Source organism: Cnephaeus nilssonii (assembly GCF_951640355.1).
Source record: "Cnephaeus nilssonii genome assembly, chromosome: 5".
NCBI classification, from domain to species: domain Eukaryota; kingdom Metazoa; phylum Chordata; class Mammalia; order Chiroptera; family Vespertilionidae; genus Cnephaeus; species Cnephaeus nilssonii.
In genome coordinates this window covers 6,978,442-6,994,993 of record NC_137076.1, presented here as the reverse complement: position 1 = coordinate 6,994,993, position 16,552 = coordinate 6,978,442, and the positions used below count along the sequence as shown (strand labels likewise).

The following is a 16,552-nucleotide window of genomic DNA, read 5'->3' as shown; positions in this document are numbered from 1 at the left end:
CTTTGCTCAGGCAGGAGCCGCCTTTCCACCTTCCCACACTGCCCAGAGGCACGGAGCTGCCTGCATATGCAAATTAACCCACCATCTTTGTTGCGTTAATTTGCATACACTCCTGATTGGCTGGTGGACGTCGTGAAGGTATGGTCAATTTGCATCTTTCTCTTTTATTAGTGTAGATAAAGAAGGCATCACTGTGAATATAGTTTTGACTACAAGGGCCTTGCAAACCCCTAGGACCTGTGGACCACATCTTAGGAACTGCGGAGTTAGACATCAGGATAAGGTCCTGCTTTTCCAGGGTTATTACCTGCTTCAAGTTAAGAGTGTCTTTCTTGGCAATAAATTTCCAGCATGTTGTGTTGGGCAGATTCAGATCCCTAGGCTTTGTATGGTCAGATAGTGGCTTTCCCTCATTGCCTTCTCTGGGATTGGCCCCTGGCTCCCAGGGAGGACCCAGGACTGCCCCATCTCTTAAAGGGGCTGCCCAGCCTTGTGGCATCCATGGGGTGAGGTCTTTCCATTTCCTATTCTGAGGCCTGCACAAAGCAAACCTAAGAGGCCTGCGCATCCTGGCAGTCCCAGGATGGCCTCGGGGCAGGCGGCTGGTGCGGAGTACGTGTGAGTGCAGTGAATGAGTGAGTGACTGAAACCAAAGAGCTTGCAATTTTGTGCGACAGACACCGTATCTCACCGACAGCGAAAGATGGGACCTAGCAAAAGAGGAGTTTGGTGAGGCTGTAAAGGAGCTGTCGGGGGCAGGAAGAGACTCGGCCATGTGCTTTCTCAGGTCTTTCCCGCGCTCCTACTGTATGCTTGGCACCTGGTACCCAGCAGGGACTGTGACGAGGGTGACTGTGTGCTCACTGAGCTGACATGTTAGGTGGGGAGATAAGCCAGTACATAGGTGAACAGGTACTTTTGGATCACAGCATGAGCTATACAGAAAAGAACCTGGCTGGCCTGGCTGGAGTGGCTCAGCTGGCTGAGCATCGTCCTATGCACTGAAGAGTTGCCAGTTTGATTCATGGTCAGGGCACACACCTGGGTTGCAGGTTCAATCCCCAGTCAGGGCACATATGGAAGGCAACCGATCAATGTTTCTCTCTCACATTGATGCTTCTCTCGTTTCTCTCTCTCTCTCTCTCTCCTCCCGAACCCCTCTTCCTCTCTCTAAGCATGTCCTCAGGGGAGGATTTAAAAAAAAAAGGAAATTAAACCGGCTAACATTTCATAGCGAGCTGGGGCAGGAGAGTGGAACCTTAGGGTGGCCAGGGAGGGTTCCAAGAAGTGACATTTGAGCTGAGACTTGTGATGAGAAGCCATTGGCCGCTTAAAGAGATGGAGGAAGAGGCTTTCTAAAGGAAAGAGAATACAAAGGCCCTGGGGTGGAAAGAGCTTTCCATTGCTGAGGACCAAAGGTCTGTGAGAACCCCCTCCCGCCCCCAAAAGAGGGGGCTGGAGAAGGGCATTCTATGAGGTCAGAGGCGGCAGGGGCCCAGCAGGCAGGGCTCCAGAGACGGGTGAGGACTGTGGACTTCGCTCTTGGCCCTGTGGGAGCTGCAGCAGGCACGCAGCGGGGAGGAGGGAGTTTGAGGAGAAGGGCGGGTGTGAATAACAGCATCACTCACAGCATCGAGAGGCGGGAAGAAAGCACCAAGAACAGCCCACGGGTTTGGAAGTTACGGGAAGGGTCATTGTGGAACATACCAGGTAATGACTGCAGGCCACGGATGATCTCGCGCCGGCGATCTTGTAGTGAAACGCGGTCTTCCGACATCATCAGGCCAAACATCACCAGGGAGATGAACTGGCTGGTGTAAGCCTGCGGACCAAACGGCAGTGCTGACCGAGGGGGCGAATGTGCGGGTGGCAACCACGTGAGGGGGGCAGGTCACCGGGCCCTTCTGGGCCTCCGTCCACCCGCCAGCCGAGCGAGGCCCTCCCGCGGGCGCACGCGGCTCCCTTACCTTGGTGCTGGCCACGCCGACCTCCGGGCCCGCGTTGATGTGCACGCCGCAGTCGGTCTCTCGAGAGATGGAGCTGCCCACGGTGTTGGTGACGCCCACGGTCAGGGCCCCGCGGTCCTTGCAGTAGCGCAGTGCCAGGAGGGTGTCCGCCGTCTCGCCTGCCACACAGACCCTCCTCTCAGCTGTGCGTTCACGGGCCATGGCTCTGCCCCCACCCGTTTACTCCCCGCTCTGACACAAAAATCAGCGCCCAGACACAGCCCGCTGGCGCCCAGAAAGGAAGATGCATGCTCAACAGTTTTGCTGGTTGTTCTTAGATCCAAGCTTCCACTGCTATTTATGTGGCAAGCACTTTCTCACCGGCTGTCCCACCGCCTCTCCTGGCAGTCCTGTGAGGCCCCTGTCCTCACTTTCCCCTGGAGGACGAGGGACGCAGCAGAGGACATCAACGCCTGGTCGCTCAAGGCCACGAGCCAGCACCAACCTGGGTGGGCCTGGGCCCCCGTGCCCTTTCTACAGCTCTGAGCTGTCTTGTTCAGAATGTGCCCCGATTTAACATTTACAAAGCAAGAATGCCCCCAAACGGCCTTTCTCCAATAAACCTTGTTATAAAGAAAAGCACTTCTTGCAGCCTTGCAGTGTGGACAAGAATTCTTTTTACAATAAAACTACTTAAATAGGCTCACACATAAGCCAGCACCAACTCCCTAAGCTTGCAAATCCTAAAGAACGCAAACTAAACTCAGCACGAGCCAGGCCAGACAACCAAACGCACTCGATGTCTCGGCTGTGCCCTTCCCAGCTCTTCCGCGGTGCAGGCTGGTGCCACTGGGCGGTCCGGCCCGTCTCTCCTTTTTCTCTCCACCTTGCATCCGGCACTCTGGGGTGTCACCTGGCCCTTCCTCAGTGCCAACGGGGCTCAGGGCTTGGAGGGGAGAGCAGGATGCCGCCATCTTCACCAGCCCTGCTCCCCAGGTCCTGGGATAGCATGCTTTAACTCAATGGAAAGGGCTAAACAAAAGGGAACTCTAAAGCCCTTCGGTGGAGATCTCAGGAGCTGTCCCTCCATTCTTTTCACATTAAATCTGTTCTTTGGTGAGCGGCTCCCACCAATTCACGAAACGTTTGGATGTTGATGGGGCCAGAAGCCGGCAATGTCGGCAGCTGACGTCACATGGCAGCACCGGGGTACGTGGTGCTCAGCTGGATGTGGCTGTGTCTGTGTGAGTGTTTGATACTGAAACAGGAGTGGGATTAAGATTTCAAAATGGGCCTAACCGGTTTGGCTCAGTGGATAGAGCGTCGGCCTGCGGACTAAAGGGTCCCAGGTTCCATTCCGGTCAGGGGCATGTACTTTGGTTGCAGGCACATCCCCAGTGGGGGGTGTGCAGGAGGCAGCTGATCGATGTTTCTAACTCTCTATCCCTCTCCCTTCCTCTCTGTAAAATATCAATAAAATATATTTAAAAAAAAAAAGATTTCAAAATGGAAGCCCTAATATCTATAGGAACTTTCAATACTGCTTCCATTTTGTGGCTAGTTTTTTCCCCCCTTTTATCCATAAGAGATATATGCTAAAATTCTTGTGGATGAAATAACACAACGTCTGAGATTGACTTCCAAATAACCTGTGGGTATGGCTGACCCAGGTCTACTGAGCTGATCATGGCTACGGCTAGGCAATTCCTCATGGCAACCTCTACTTTGATAAAGGCTGGAAATTTTCCATAATTAAAACTTTTTTAAAAATATATTTTTATTGATTTCAGAGAGGAAGGGAGAGGAAGAGAGAGATAGAAGCATCAATGATGACAGGGAATCATTGACTGGCTGCCTCCTGCAGGCCCCCTACTGGGGACCAAGCCTGCAACCCAGGCAAGTGAGCTTGACTGGAATCGAACCTGTGGCCCTTCAGGCCACAGGCTGGCGCTCTATGCACTGAGCCAAACCGGCCAGGGCTAAAACGTTTTTAAAACCCTCCTGGAGCTCACAGGCACTCCCAGCATACGGCCATGGCTCACCTCTCCAACTGTCCACCCAGCCCGACCGTAGCAAATATCCAGCTTAGTGTTGGGATGGCACCCGGCGGGGTTTGCTGAGCTAGCCCTACCCTAGAGCAGTGTCTCTCCGTGCCTCCCCTGCTGGCGGTGTGGCCACTGCCCAGCAACCACACAGCCTTTGAACCGGCAGAATTTTGAAGAACTTTCTCAATTAAACCCAGCGCACATTTAGGGCGCCCTGATGGGTGGTCCCATAAGCCTTGGACTTGAAATACCAGGAGGAGGAAGAAGCCCTGGCTGCCGGGTCCTCCCCCTAAAATGGGACGGTCGCCGAAGGTGCTGAGGGTGCAATGAGCAGATGCATGAGAGGCCGCATGTGGCTGGTGCATGAGAACTTCGGTGGGTTATGAGTGGACAGAGCCGAGGTGAGCTAACACAGCCCGGACCCCTTACCTGACTGGCTTATGAAGAAGCAAACGTCATCCCTGAACACGGGCGTGTTCCTGTCCAGAAAATCGCTAGCAAGTTCAACCATCACGGGGAGTTCGGTAAGTTCCTCCAAAACTTGTCGAGTCTGAAGCCAACGAGAATGGGGACTCAAGTCAGTCACGACACTACAGGGACATCAGCGGCTGGGCTTCTAGAGACAACTTGTGACATGGAGCCTTCGTATCTGGTGGGGAGGGACCTTTAGGCACCCAGGGCAGAACCGCAGGTGAAAGGATGGTGCCCGCTCTCACACTGGCTCACAGGAGCCAAATCTGGATGGCCGGACGCCTGGCAGCACGTAGGATGCCTCTTGTCCTAGGCGGCCACTACCTCCCTGGCCATCGAGGCCCATGCATTGCACTTACAGCCACAGCGGCATGGTAGCTGGTTCCACAGCCAATCACGATGAGCCGTCGGCACCGTCGGATCTCCTTCAAGTGGGCCTTCAGGCCGCCCAGGAGCACTGTGGGGCACACGCGGGTATCAGCCTGAGCCCTCACACAGGGGCTGCGCAGGGCCTGGGGCAAGGTCCAGGGATTGATTACCTGTGCTGGTCTCAAAGTTCACCCGCCCTCTCATAGTATTGAAAACGGATTCCGGCTGTTCGAAGATCTCCTTCTGCATGAACGCACTGAAGTTACCTGCGCGACGAACAGCAACAAGACAGGTCCCTTTCGTTTAGTTTTATTTCCAGGCTTAACTTTTCATCAAGACCAAGTTGTTATGCAGTTAGTCAGCATGACACCGGTAAAGACCCCGGCAGGTTAGTCACCAGGTGTTGTTCGCCTGATGCTCATGGTGACAGGTGAGAGGGAAGCAGGATTCCGACCTCAGGTTACGCAGCTGGCCCTCTCACAAGGGCGGGCGGGACGAGAGTAACCAATCTGGGCTGGTCTTATGGGGTCACGTCCTCTTTGCGAGGCCAGAAGGAAGTAAAAGCTCACCTACCCAGGGAAGTACAAATTAGGCCCAGGCCCAAAGAAACAGACCACTTTCTCTTAAACAAACAGCCTCCTAGCTTCTGGAGTAAAGAAAAACTTTTCCAGTCTCACATGAATTTCAGGGCTCTGATTTGAATGGGGTCGGACCAGGTCAATGTGACCAAGTGGCTGCAGTACGTTAGGGCCCAGACAGGTGCTGTGTTGATGACTGCAGGTGTCTAGACAGGGTGGGGATGCGCTCGGGGATGCACAGACATGCCATTGCAGTGGCCCTGACTGCCGCCTTCAGCAGAGGACCTGTACAAAAAGCCACGAAGCACATAAGACAGGGGAGGAGCGGGGCCACTGCAGACACGGGGTCAGGGGCTCTCTGAGGGGCTGACATTTCCGGGGACATGATCAAAAGAACTATCCTGTGAGAGGAAGAGCAAGTGCAATCACCTCCCCACAGTGGGCAAGCCCAGGGCCTGTCTGAGTGACAGGCGGCCAAGGGTGGGCAGGGCATCGTGGGAAGGGCTAGAGTGAGCTGGGGCCAGACTGCATGTGTGTGAGGGGGGCACATTTTATTTTCAGAGCAGTAGGAAGCCATTGGAGGGCGTTAAGCAGCAGGACAAAGGTTCTGATGTTATTAAAAGTTTACCCAGGCTGCTCTGTGGAGAAGAGGGTGCAGGGAGACAGATGTGGGTACAGGGAGACAGATGTGGGTGCAGGGAGGCAGATGTGGGTACAGGGAGACAGATGTGGGTGCAGGGAGAAAGATGTGGGTGCAGGGAGGCAGATGTGGGTGCAGGGAGACAGATGTGGGTGCAGGGAGAAAGATGTGGGTGCAGGGAGACAGATGCGGGTGCAGGGAGGCAGATGCAGGCGCAGGGAGGCAGATGCGGGCGCAGGGAGACAGATGTGGGTATAGAAAGACAGATGTGGGTATAGAAAGGCAGATGTGGGTGCAGGGAGAGAGGCTCTCCTCGAAAGGAGAAAGGGGTCCATAGTTTCCCCGTCACCGCAGGTCTTCTGCGCTGAGAAGAAATGGTGCTGGGGCACAGACATGTGTCCCAGAGGACGTGAAGGGAGGCAGTGGATGGTCAGGCAGACTGAGCAGGGGGACCTGGCGCTGGATATACTCAGAGGCTCCCCCGCAGGAGCCAGGGCAGGCTCCCCACACCCTGAGATCACCTGAGCCCCTTTGTGGAGGCCCCACTGTGGTGCCCACCGGGCAGGGCAGAGAGGCTCAGGAGCGTCCCCAGGGAGCACCTGTCCCCGAGGCTGCTGGCCCGACTCTCCGAGGACACCTGCCTTTCATGATCTGCTGCAATTCCATCTGCAAGGTCTGGATGGCTCGAGACGGGTCATCACTGGCCGAACGCTTGACCCGGTGGATGGAGAGTTTCCCATCAGCCGCTGCGGCGATGTCGTCGTCCTCGAGGAAGATGACCCGGTTGGTGTGTTCTATGATAGCGCTGGGCAAGGCAAACACGGGCATCACAGGGGGGACTGTGCTCGACGGCCATCATGCCCGGCCTCCCCAGCTGAGTCCACATCAGGGCACTGAATGGCATTTTAGGGGGAAAGGGGCATCACACATTGATTTATTGCCCAGGAAGGCCGCCCAGAACTGAAATCTGACAACACCCCTGCCCCTGCTGGCTGGGAGAAAACAGCTCATGTGGGGGGTGGATAAGAAATGGCGGTGTAGCCTGTCTTCTTGATTACACAGTCCCAGGAAGGGAAGAAGGCGCGGCTCGGCTACCTGGCATCGGAAGCGAAGAAGAATTCCACAGCTTTGTTGCCCACGGCATGCAGGCAGGTCGAGCTGTCCAGCCTCTGCACCCTCGGTTTACGGATGTTCTCCACGCTCTCAATGTTGCCTAGTGAGTGCAGAGAGGATCGCACGTCCCGTTAAACTCTTTGGTTTGAATACCATGCAGCAGAGAGCCCATTTCCACTTGAATATGTGTGGGAGAAATGTGCAATTTTTAGCTTTGGCTGTGTCAGCCAAATAGTGTGAAAGATCCCCAAATAGCAGGAGCATTTAAGCTGCCGCAAAGAGAACACGACAAATCACCGCTGGAACCCGGGCAGGCTGCCTGCATGTACCAGGGCAGCACGCCATCCCCTGGGCTTGGGGATACTGGTGTAAAGCGTCCAGAGTAAAAAAGCTTTTGGAAAAAACGGAGCCGAGGCTCAGTTGCCTGAGAACCTTCTGGATCTGGTGCCACGTGTGGGCCACCCAGACATGTCGGTCCTCCTGAAGGGACTTACGTGTCATGTACAGGACGGGGACCTCTTCTGTGGAGAGCTTGTATTCGCTCCGCACTCCGATGAGCAGGGGGCTGCCTCTCCTGCAGGGATGAGAGGGGGTCCGGTTAGCCGTCACCTTGACACCTGGGATGGGGCTGGATGTTCTCTGGGCACTGAGGACAGTCCCCACATCTCGCCGGTCCCCTGTGGCAAAGGGTCCCACACGGTGGACGCCGGGCCACAGGAAGATGCTCCAAGGCTCGGGGCAGAGCCCAGCAGGCCAGCGTGAGAACCCCAGCTCGCCTCTGTGGTGCCCCCACCTGCCCAGTGAGACCCCACATGGTGCTGGCGTCCGAAGCCAAGTCCCTGTTAGGCCCCGGCAGCAGCAGGTGTCCCAGGGTCTCCACCTGCCTCTGCTCCCCGCCCATCTCAAAGAGGGAGCCCAGGGTCTGCACAAACACTCTCTTTGCCCCCTTCATCTAGCTGAAGGGTCCTCCAGCCTCGGGGAGCATCCGGCTGGCTTTGGGTCCGCTCAACTTTGTGGGCCACTTAAAGCACTTTCTAGGGCAGTTTTGTTTCTGCCTAAGGAGCACCTCGGTGAAGTTTGGATCTCCAACCTGCACAAGGCAGACTCCTCCCAAAGGGGATGGTGATGGGCAATTCCTGCCGCTGAGCTGAGTGAGGGCCCCTAACGCAAGTCCCCTGTACCCCCACCCCAGCTCAGCCACTGGCACCAGAAGGCAGTCTTCAGCAAAGTGCTTTAGGCATTCCTTTCTGGCTCACAACTTCTACAGATCATGTGTTTATAAGGCACTGCTCCATGAATTGAATGGCATCCTGCCTCCAAAACCTAATTGTCTGCTCATTCTTATGAATTACAGCATGCAAACCGAATTCACAATGGGTGTGCTGGGTAGCACGCAGTTCACTTCTGCAACTCAGAACGCCAGGCCTTCCAAGAACACATGCCTTCCCTCCCCTGCATGTTAGCTGGTTAATAGGAAGGAAACACTGGGAATGTATTAACAAGGCAATTAAAGAGCACTGTCTTGAACACATTAATTAGAAGACAATGGGGTAATATTTTACATCAACCAGTTTCTTGCTAACTTAGATCAATGTACTCATAAATGATTTAAGTCAGCCTGAGTCCACCCCACATATATCCACTTGGCCTGCTAACCTGACTCAATACAGGCCCTAAATATTTCTTCATTTGTAATAGATCTTATTTCCCAGTACTGCTGTCTGTTTGGACTGCACTCTGATTTCTCCAAGTAGGGGGACAAAGTTTGTGTCTTTGCAGAACGTGCTGTGTGTGCCTTGAATATTTTGGACAATCTTTTATCCTAATATGCAAATCGACCGAATGGCAGAATCACCAGTGGAACAACCGGTCGCTATGACGTGCACTGACCACCAGGGGCAGACATTCAACACAGGAGTTGCCCCCAGCCTGCAGGCCCCAGGCCAGCCAAGGTGGGCTATTGCCCCACCAATCAGCCCTGATCTCCGGCCAGGCCTAGGGACCCTACCCGTGCATGGATCTCATGCACCGGGCCTCTAGTTATATATAAAGCATATCAGCTGAATATGCTTTTATATATAATTTTATTTGAAATTTGAATTTGTTGTCAACTTCTAAAAATATGGAGATTGCAAATAAAAATCCAACTCTGTTTTTTCTGTTAACATGGCAGAAGCTCTGGCCAAAGAGAGGATGGGGTGCATTCTCTGTGGCTAAGCCACAGCTGTCCTTTAGATAGAGCAAGTGCCTTCCACTTGTCCAGAGGCCTAGGCCCTCATGCCTCAAGCGGAGTGACTGTATTTTAGTTATTTGCTACTGGAAATATTCACGTGTTTGCCTTACCTTGTGGCAACGGCTTCTCCCGGGTAGTGGATGCTCTTGAAAACCAACGCGAACGCTCCTTCCTGAAAGCACAGGGAAGAGAAGTGAGGAACAGCTCACTCTGCTAAGCCAGGCCGCTGCAGCCTGATCCCCCTGGCGGGTCTCCCTGGGCCCCTCTTCCCTGTGAGCGGTCCTGGTGCTCCCTCAGGGCACCGGACGCAGGACCATGTTGGTGACATCAGGAGGAAAGTGACATAGATGGCGCCACGCTAATTACAAAGACCAGACCTTGTGACCAACAGCAGCCACACCTGCCGAGGCCCCGGAGGGACACATCCCAGCTCTGCGATGAACTGGGTGAGCTGGTGCATCAGAACCGGGGACCAGGGGAGAACCAGGGCCAGGGCTCCTGCCCCGGGAACAGCATCTCCTAGGACTCAGGGAGCACCTGTGAGGGTCCCAGGGGCTAACGCTCCAGGACCTGTGCTTAGCTCAGCTCACACCACCCTGCGGCTGGGCACTGCTGCAGCCTTCTTGGTGCCACATTTTCCCCATGGGGAATGAAAATAAGACTTTGTATGGCTTCTGGTAACCAATGCATTAGGACAGAGCCTGCCATATAGAGAACCCAACAGAAGCCTGAGCTGTGACACAATTATTATTTCTGGGGTGAGGATTAAGTAATAATTGGAATCAAACCAGAGCTAAAATCCAGTTATCCTAACTCAAGATTCCAAATGCTCTTTCCATTTAAGTCCTTAGTGCATAATTCCCTCTTCTACATTCTACCCGCCTACACTACTTTGCTCTGACTCTAGTAGACGTTGGTTAGAAATAACCAGCTGTCAATCTGGACTTTCATGTGAAATCCCCCAAGGTCTGGAACCCTGGGAAGACCTAAGGCCCCATGCAGCCAGCGTGCTATGACCAGTTTGCTGACTCAGTCACACAACCAGGGGACCCCACGTCAGCACCCCAGGCCTCTGAGGGCCTCTCACACTACCCCAAACGAAGGGCCTCAGGCAGACCCGAGCAGCCTGACATTCACCCTGCAGGTTTTGTCTACAACAGAGATTTTCATCTCATGGCACACATAAACTAATTACTACAATTCTGTGGCACACCAAAAAAATACATTTTTTTGCCGATCGGAACAAAAAAATTAGGTGTATTTTTGATCCATTCACACTGTATGGCTATTTTTGTGTTGGCTGTTGTCATTTTTGTTTTTGGTTAATTCTCACCTGAGGGCATTTTATTCCATTGTTGTTTTTTTAGAGAGAGTGGAAGGGAGGGAAAAAAGGGGAGGGTGGGGTGAGGGGGAAAGAGGGAAGTCTGGAGACCTCTCCTCCTCCCCGACCATTCCCCGAGGGGCCTGGGTCTGCTCCACCTTCTCCTCCAAGGAGGGGCCTCTCTGATAATTCCCCCAGCGTGTGCCCCTTAGCAGGGACTTTGTCCTGTGGGTCCAACCCTCTGGGACGTCAGGAATCTCTCTCTCCTGGATCATTGCCTTCAGCACACAGACCTGATCTGACGTCCATCCCCAGAGCACAATCCTCCCTTGGAACTGCAACCCTCTCTGGCCACTGGGCCAAATCTTTGCACCTTTCCTCTCCAATCCAACTTCTTGACAATCTGCACCAACTCTCTTCACTTCCCCTCCCTCCCTCCCTCCCTTCCTTCCCTCAGGAAGGATGCTGTGCCATTTCTCCCCTGGGACAATTCTAAGTCGACATCAATGAGAGGCATCTAGGTTATGTATCTAATGGCACAAACATCTCAAACGACAAGATGACAATGTGAACCCCCACCACCAAGGTCCAACTTGAATTCTCGGGTACTTGGCATGTATTTGCCTAATGCTTATGCAAAATGAAGGGATGACTGAGACAGGTGTGACCTGTAACTCACCAACTGCTGAATGACTCTCTCGACCAGTGTTGAAAATGAGATGTCCTCGATCTCTCTGTTGTCGAACACGTATTTGATCAGCTTGGCGATAGTCTCCGTGTCTGTCTCTGACTCAAACTCATAGCCTTTGCTTTCCTGGAATATTTGGTTGGACACAGGGTGTCAGATAATGGTCATTGCGAAACGCTGCCCGGGCCAGCTCCCTCTCCTCCCTTATGACTTGCCCTCGGAGTGACTTAAGGAACTGTCAGAGTGACAAGGAAAATGTGAAAGGGATGAGAAATGTTTGCCAGAATCACACAGCATAACACAGCTGAGTCATTCAGTACTCCCTGAGAACGCCCCACCTCCGAAGCTGGTCCCTGCCATGAATCTGAACATTGCAAAATAACGGCAGTCAGAGTAATCAAATGAGTTGAGTCAAATCCACCCACATCCCAGCCAGCACCACAACCTTTTCATCCTTTAGACTCTGGCCATCTGCCTTCCTGCCCCACATTCCATTTGGTGTATGAGTCGATAATTTAGTGCAGACACTTTTAACAAAAGGAAATTCGTGTTCTTTTGATTCTGCGACTCTGCAGCGGCCCCTGTGCATGCCCTGCTGTCTACTCCAGCAAGATCTGAGGAGCCGGCCGAGCTGGGGCTGAGATTTGCGTCCAATGCGTTGACGTGGCCAAGAGTGGCTCTCACTCAGCTCCCGCTTTTGTTTCCGGAGGGAAATGAGCTGGTTGGAAAGTTTCTGGGGGGAGACCAATAGCACTGGACTTAGATGTTACCCAGGGGAAGGATCTTACCAGAAATTTCTTCAGGTCTTTGTAATTTGTGATGATCCCATTGTGGATGACAACGAACTCTGGAAGAAAAGTTTCAAGACAGAAATGCTATGACGACGTGAGGATCAAGTCAGATGTGCCTTAAGGGAAACAACTCGGCAGCTTGAAACTACAAACCTGCTCCTATAGGGTGTCTGTTAAGCAAATGTCATTTACCGTCACAGCGGATGTCGATATGACTACAACTTCAACCTGAGGAAATAGACGTTCCTCTTCCAATAAAAAGCATCCACTGATCCGACCAGGGACAGAGCTCTACTTGTCGCCTACAGGGTCACCAATTAAGTGCTGCTATTTATGTCCATGGGGTTGATTAATCCTTCATTACCCAGAAACAATTCCAGGAATTCCCAACTGGCTCCGAGAAGTCCCGAGCTAGTGGTCCACACGGGCTTCTGTTTGACTACACTGAATTGTGAAGAGACCTGAGCTGAAAAATTTTGAGGGTTCACTTAAAAACCCTGGTTCTCTTCTAGGAAAATCCCCAGAGGTTCTGGCATCCCTGGGCTCCCCCGCACCCCTGTGTGGCCACGAGCACCGCACGTCTCTTTTGTAGGGTCTGCCTGCTGTCCCCACCTCCCGCAACCCAGAAGCTGCCTGGGCTGCCCCCGGGCCGGTGAGACGGGGCGGGGGGGGGGGGGGGGGCGCGCGGGCAGGCCCTTTGCTGCCTGCACGTCTCAGTCAACAGCTGATGAAAGGTGTAAGGCCAATCTGAAAGTTGTTCTGGGCAAGCACCCCGCCCCCCCCTTCACTCTAGATAACGAAAAGACTGTTATCCCTGAGAGTCAATAATTCCAGGAGGACGTGTCTGCATTTTGGGCGTTTGTCATAAATATTGACTATTATTCAGTGAACATTTGGATCTCCAACTCAAGTATTTTTCAGTACAGGACAGATCTTTTTCCTGTTACATCTTTTAAAACCTTTTCCATTTTTACCGTACTTTCTTCTCTATATTTCTTAAAAACATATTGCATACTTTTGTGTGGTCACACAAAAAATGAGATGGCTCGAATAAAAAAAGCCATTTTCAGCCAGACCAGTGTGGCTCACCGGTTGAACGTCAACCAGGGGATCACAATTGGATTCCCGGTCAGGGCACAGGCCTGGGTTGTGAGCTTGATCTCCAGCAGGGGGCATGCAAGAGGAAGCCGATTGATGATTCTCTCTTGTTGTTGTTTCTCTCTCTCCCTCTCTTTCTCTCTCTCCCTCCCTCCCTCCCTCCCTCCCTGTCTCTGAAATCAATAAAACATGTTCTTAAAAAGCCACTTCAGCAGGTGTGCTAGCTCAGCGCACCTGGGTTACAGCGTTGGTGCGTTTACTACTCCATGTGTCCGGGTCCCTCTTGGGGACACCAGTTGGACTATTGGTCTCTACTGTATTAGCTGCCTCCATCGCCATCCCCTCTCCAACTGCTTTCGTGTCTACGGTGACATTGTTCCTTCCACTACTTTCTTACTAGTAACTTTTCTTTCACCTTGTTCTACTGAATTCTCAGCGTTAATGTGCTTCCTAGAATCTGTGTTTTCTTTGTGAAAACTCCTCTGTGTAATTTTCTTCCGCAATGTCGTTGCTGGGTGTAAGCCTTCCTTAAAAGTGTGCTCTCCAGCTATCACGGCTGAGTTGCTAAAGAAATGTTACGAATCTTCCCTTATTTCCCATGTTGTTTTGTTTTTAATTACTCATCCTGAGTCAGGGCAGGCATTGCTAAGTCTGGGTGTGGGGGCGTCTCCTGGGAGCCTCCCTGCTCCGGGGACACAGAACCATCATGGGCACTGAGGTAGGGGTTCACATATCACCTGGGCAGGCAGGGCACTGTGGCTGGGCACATGTCCGGGCACATGGGCCTGGTACAACGTTTCCTCAGCCAACACTGCTGCGCCAGCGACCACCCCTGTGTCTGGCTTGGGGTTTGGCTGGATGTACGTCCTAGGTCCACAGTACTACGGGGTCTGCTGTCTCCCGCCCTGTGGTCCAGGGTGTAGGGTGCCTGTCGCAGTAGTGGGACGCCCTGTGGTCCAGGGTGGAGGGTGCTGCCTCAGTAGTGGGACGCCCTGTGGTCCAGGGCATGGACCAGATCCAGGGAAAAGTCCTCAGCAAAACCCTCGCTACCCGAGACTCTGACCACGTGGGCACATGCACACCTGGCCCCTGTGCTGCCTCCGCTGCTCTGCTGAGAGGGGCGCCTGGGACGCTCCTGCTCCCCAGAGGAGGCCTTCCTTTCCAAATCGGGCAGGCGGGCTGCCTTGGGGAACTGCAGTGTCCGCGGGGCAAAGCAGACAGGCTGGCGGGGAGGGTGAACTGCAGTGAGGCTGAATGCTTAGCTCAGCGCCTGCTAACAAGCACCCCACAGCCCGCTGATGTGTCTGGTCCTTACTCTGACGTGGGGCTTGGCAAGGACCTGCACGGTGCCCGATGTCTCGGAGTGGGGTTCTGGCTGACCCCAAAGACCATTCTCTCTACCGGACACCCTCGCCCATCATGCCCAGGTGTGAGTCTTCGGGGATCCTGACCTGACCAGGCTCAACCCCGAGTGGGGACCCACGTGAGGGCCCAGATGACGTCTCGGGCCCTTGTTCGGAGCCCTGGGAGGGATCCAGGGCCACGCCTCTCCCCATCTCACATGCCTACTGTGTCCTATTGCAGGGGACCGACGACCCTGGGGCTGACCACGGAGCCCCCAGGAGCTCCCACTGGGAGCCCCAGACCTACCAGTCCACCCCCACGAAAGGGGGAGGGGTATGATTCAGGAGAACTGTCCTGGGGGCCCAGGCGAGGGATTAGGCCCCACGAGCTGGGGCTGGCACACGGAGGCATCTGGGAGAACTGGGGAGCCCGCAGCCCACCAAATGGGGCCTGGTGCTCGTGGGGCTGCCGTGGGCAGTGGCTGTGCCCTGCTCTCTGACCCTGGCCTGCTGTCTGTCCGTCCACTTTGCCCAGGGATGCCAGATGACTGGACGTTCCCACACCGTCACTCTCATTTCTTACAAAAGCAGAGGGCTCTGCGGCTGGGAGGAGCTCTCGGGCTGCCAGCTGCTGAGGCCCCCGCGGGGCACCTCCGACGGCGAACCAAGGTCGGCCCTGCTCCCTGCCCTTACCCAGGACCACTCTCTTCAGGGGCAGGGCGGGCTTGGGGATGAGGAAGGCATGCTATCTTTCCCTCAAGTGCCCAGCCTCCAGAACCCTTCGGCCCTTCACCCCGCACGCTGCCACGGCCCCTCAGGCTGGGCTCCCGAGAGCCCGCAGTCCGCACAGGAAGTGCCTCGTGTGCCTGCGGGTCAGCACTGCCCCGAGCAGGCGGATCTGCCTCCTGACGGGGGCCGGCGCCACCAGCTTGGGTCCTTAGGGAAGACAGGCTGGCTGAGAACCCGCCCGTGGCGGGTGCGGGTCAGCCTGTCACAGTCAGGGCCTGGCAGAACCAGAGACGGGGAGCAAGGCCCCGGGACCTACCGTTGCCCTTGTCTGACCGCTGCGGGTGGCTGTTGACGGCACTCGGAGCCCCGTGGGTGGCCCAGCGCGTGTGCGCAATGCCAAAGTGGGTTTCGAACTCCACCTCTAAGTCCATGCTGTCTTGCTCTAGACGAAAGAAAAATCCAGTTGCCACACGTACAAAGCAAGCATTGACACAGCACTGCTCTGCCGAGGCGGCGTCTACCCGGAGACCGGTCAGCACACCCCGCCGGGGACCGCACGGGCACGCGCGCCTCCTCCCGGGGTTTCTGCCAGACCCCTGCCGTTGGTTACTTAGTCCTACTCCACTCTAACTTTAAAAAGAAAGTTCTGTATCACTACTACACGTGGAAAAGCAATGTCGCTTGCCGGAAAAATGAAAATACATACATATGTGCCAAATATTTAAAAATACAGTTCTTCACGTCCCATGCACACAAAAGTCAGCACTTTTAGTTTCAAATGCTGTTGGAATAAAAGACTTTCAAGGACCCACGCTGCACTGACTGGCCGGACTGGCCTGTTTCCCACTTACTGTAAAGTTCTTCGTCGAGAGCCTTGACTTTCCCCCTTTTCTTGACCAGGCGGATATGCCTCTCTTTGTCTTCATTATTATTCCCATCGATGGCCACACCTGCAGGTGAACACGGTTTTCTGTGTCGGATTAAGGCTTGTCTCGCACACTGTGTTACAGGGCACCACGCGGCGGGGCGGGGGGCCCGGGGGGGGGGGGCCCAGGGCGGGCTACACAATTTATTAGTTCTCGCTCCCCTGCCGCGTCGCCTGATTGACTTGGAAAGAGGAGGCTGTGCCTGTGGCATCACCTAACAGCCTGCAGGGAGTGAGTGCCTGGACCCACACCGCCACCGAG

General features: G+C 54.3%; 1 protein-coding gene and 1 pseudogene across 2 annotated transcripts in view; one reads left to right on the top strand and one right to left on the bottom strand.

The window, feature by feature from the left end:
- The window catches only part of LOC307100408 (glyceraldehyde-3-phosphate dehydrogenase-like), a 1,087,365-nt pseudogene that overhangs the window by 607,311 nt on the left and 463,502 nt on the right, over window positions 1-16,552 (top strand). The gene's annotated exons all lie outside the window — the stretch shown is intronic.
- Window positions 1-16,552, bottom strand: part of GFPT2 (glutamine-fructose-6-phosphate transaminase 2) — a 39,938-nt gene that overhangs the window by 8,148 nt on the left and 15,238 nt on the right. The window contains exons 3-15 of the mRNA XM_079772768.1: window positions 16,217-16,315; window positions 15,682-15,807; window positions 12,193-12,251; window positions 11,396-11,530; window positions 9,506-9,567; window positions 7,657-7,736; window positions 7,145-7,262; window positions 6,691-6,854; window positions 5,002-5,097; window positions 4,822-4,919; window positions 4,421-4,541; window positions 1,968-2,125; window positions 1,708-1,822 (exon numbers count right to left, since the gene is read on the bottom strand). Of these exons, the coding sequence (XP_079628894.1) occupies window positions 1,708-1,822; window positions 1,968-2,125; window positions 4,421-4,541; window positions 4,822-4,919; window positions 5,002-5,097; window positions 6,691-6,854; window positions 7,145-7,262; window positions 7,657-7,736; window positions 9,506-9,567; window positions 11,396-11,530; window positions 12,193-12,251; window positions 15,682-15,807; window positions 16,217-16,315 (1,431 nt within the window). The remainder of the gene's footprint in view (window positions 1-1,707; window positions 1,823-1,967; window positions 2,126-4,420; window positions 4,542-4,821; window positions 4,920-5,001; window positions 5,098-6,690; window positions 6,855-7,144; window positions 7,263-7,656; window positions 7,737-9,505; window positions 9,568-11,395; window positions 11,531-12,192; window positions 12,252-15,681; window positions 15,808-16,216; window positions 16,316-16,552) is intronic.